This window comes from Fukomys damarensis, unplaced genomic scaffold, assembly GCF_012274545.1.
Source record: "Fukomys damarensis isolate Sample0158 unplaced genomic scaffold, DMR_v1.0_HiC HiC_scaffold_19, whole genome shotgun sequence".
Classification (NCBI taxonomy): domain Eukaryota; kingdom Metazoa; phylum Chordata; class Mammalia; order Rodentia; family Bathyergidae; genus Fukomys; species Fukomys damarensis.
In genome coordinates, this window is record NW_022900931.1 from 17,721,173 (window position 1) to 17,723,551 (window position 2,379).

At 39.7% G+C, this 2,379-nt stretch overlaps 1 protein-coding gene across 2 annotated transcripts in view; it reads right to left on the bottom strand.

Moving 5' to 3' along the window:
• Gys2 (glycogen synthase 2) overlaps positions 1-2,379 on the bottom strand; it is a 55,492-nt gene that overhangs the window by 8,019 nt on the left and 45,094 nt on the right. For both annotated transcript variants that reach the window (XM_010615619.3, XM_019206312.2), the window contains exon 12: positions 1,427-1,553. In XM_010615619.3, the coding sequence (XP_010613921.1) occupies positions 1,427-1,553 (127 nt within the window). The remainder of the gene's footprint in view (positions 1-1,426; positions 1,554-2,379) is intronic.

A 2,379-nucleotide genomic window follows, 5' to 3' on the forward strand; every position in this document is an offset into this window, starting at 1 on the left:
GAAAAAAAAAAAAAAAAAAAAAAAAAAACAAAAAAAACAAAACATGAAGTAGTGATCCTTTGTCAAGAAGATTTTAAGATTTTTGCAGTTGCTGGAAAATTATCATTGGTGAAATCTAAAACAACCAAATAGGACTTTATCAATAAAGGCAGAGCCTAAAGATTCTAGAATCCTATTTTTATAGGATTTTAAATTCTGAGGGAAGAATACATATATTAGAAAATAATTCCCTTTCTTTTTGTTCTTGTTTCGTTTTGTCGTTTTGTTTTTGAGACAGGGTCTTGCTATGCTGCCCAGGCTGGTCTCAGGTGGTTCTCCCAGCCCAGTCTACTGTAGCTGGGGTTACAGGACAGTCCCACTTCCCATTTCTTTCTTCCCTTCATGCTATCTATTATGCCCTCTCCTTGGCCTCTGCTGCCCCTTACTGGAGTGTCAGATCAATGTTGGCTTTGAGATGCAGAAGGCAAAATTCATTCTCTTAATTATAAACACAAATGTTTTCTGAGCCTTTCTTCTAATGTCATAAATGGATTTATATCCAAAAGAGGGAAATTATCTCTGATTATCGATGAGACAGAAAGTCATTCTTTTATTTTTTGTCATTGCCATGCATTTAAAGTATTTGCTTCCCTTTTAAGTAGTGATTTCAATATCAATACACATCAGTTGCTCTTGATCACAACCGTGCTACTACGGGCCAGAAAAGACAAATAAATAGTGGATCTGAGAACCCACCATCACTTAGAAATGAAAGGGGAAGGGCTGGGAATATAGTTCAGTGGCACAGCACCTGCCTGGCAAGTGCAAGGCCCTGAATTCGATTCCTGGTGCCAAAAGCGGGGAGGTGGGAGGAGAAGCTTTGAAAGGGAATGAGGTTATTAGTGATAATACCTACCATTAATTGTCATTTCCTCTTCATCGTACCTCTTTTGGGGGAGCAGAGATGTGAAGACAACTCTCCACTATACATTTGCAGTGCTATTTGTTTCTTTAAACACGTAACCCTGTTACTTATTACAAATAAACCCATATGTTGATTTTTTTTTAAATGTGTCCTTCTTAAATAAGTATTAGATAACTATATTGTTGGATCACTATTTCATGTTAACTCTACTGATATCTACTCATTAGTGGATGGGTCAGGTGGAGATCAATAATACACAACCTTCATAAAACATTCTATTTTCTTTGCAATGTAATGAAGCAATAAATCAGATACTCATAAAGTTATGCCAACCACACTGCAGTATAAGTACATAGTCTTGTCTTTATTCTTAGTATCTATAAATCATAAAATTGACGAGCTAGAGGAAGCAAAATAATTTTTAAGATGGACTGAAAAGTCAAAATCTTAGTATAAATCACGTATCAAGTTTAACGTTATATCCAATAGTATACTACTTTACAGTCGATATTTGTCACATACCTGGAGTGTAGCCCCAGGGTTCATAGTATGATGGAAACACACCAAGATGACAACCTCTGACGAACTCCTCGTAATCCATGGGCAATAGAGGGCTGGTGGAGGACAGAAACTCTGGGTGCAAAATTATCTAAAAAGAAGAACAGTTCTAATGAGAAAAAGAAGAATGTAAAGCAAAAAGTCCCCTACATTTCAGTGTCCCACATTCAGGAGGGAGAGATAAGAAAAAAGAAGAAAGCCTTAATCATTATGGTCCTCATTTCACTCTGTTTAAGTAAAAGTATCTCACTCCGTGGCCTCAGCTCAAGCGTCAAGGCATGGCGTACAAGAGTGCCACTTCTGCTCTCCTAAACAATGTCTTTTAATCCTGCTTTGAGCAGCCACAGAGGTTATATTTTGTTCTCCAACTGTAGACCCCTGTCTTATGTATTAATTTCCCCAACTTGTGCAGAAAAGAGGGGAGCTATGTATATAATAGGCCGCTCTGACGTACCCCAAGCCTGAGTTAACCAAGCAAAGTGAAGCTGAGGGACAGGGAAGATGGTCTAGGAATCTCATCTCGATGAGAACACACTGGAGGACCTCACCCAAGGCATCATCCGTCCTCTCTCACCTAAGAGGCAGCTGCCTCCCTAGCCTATGTCCTGGCCTCGGTTTCAAGAGGTTCTCCATTCGGTATAGCCATGGACCCTTCAAAAATGTTAGTCATAGCCAGATGTGGTGGTGCACACCTATACTCCCAGTACTTTGGGAGGCTGATACATTTGAGCCAAGGGACCGGGGATTTAATGGACCCAAGTTTGATAAATCCCATTTTATTCAGAGTAAAAGGCAGCAAGTTTACCATGACCCGTGTGTTGGTGTGCTGGTGTTTAAAAATTGAGAAAAGGGCCAGGGATTTAGCTCAGTTGTTCCAACACCTGCTTCACAAGAGCAAGGTCCCAAGTGCGATCCCC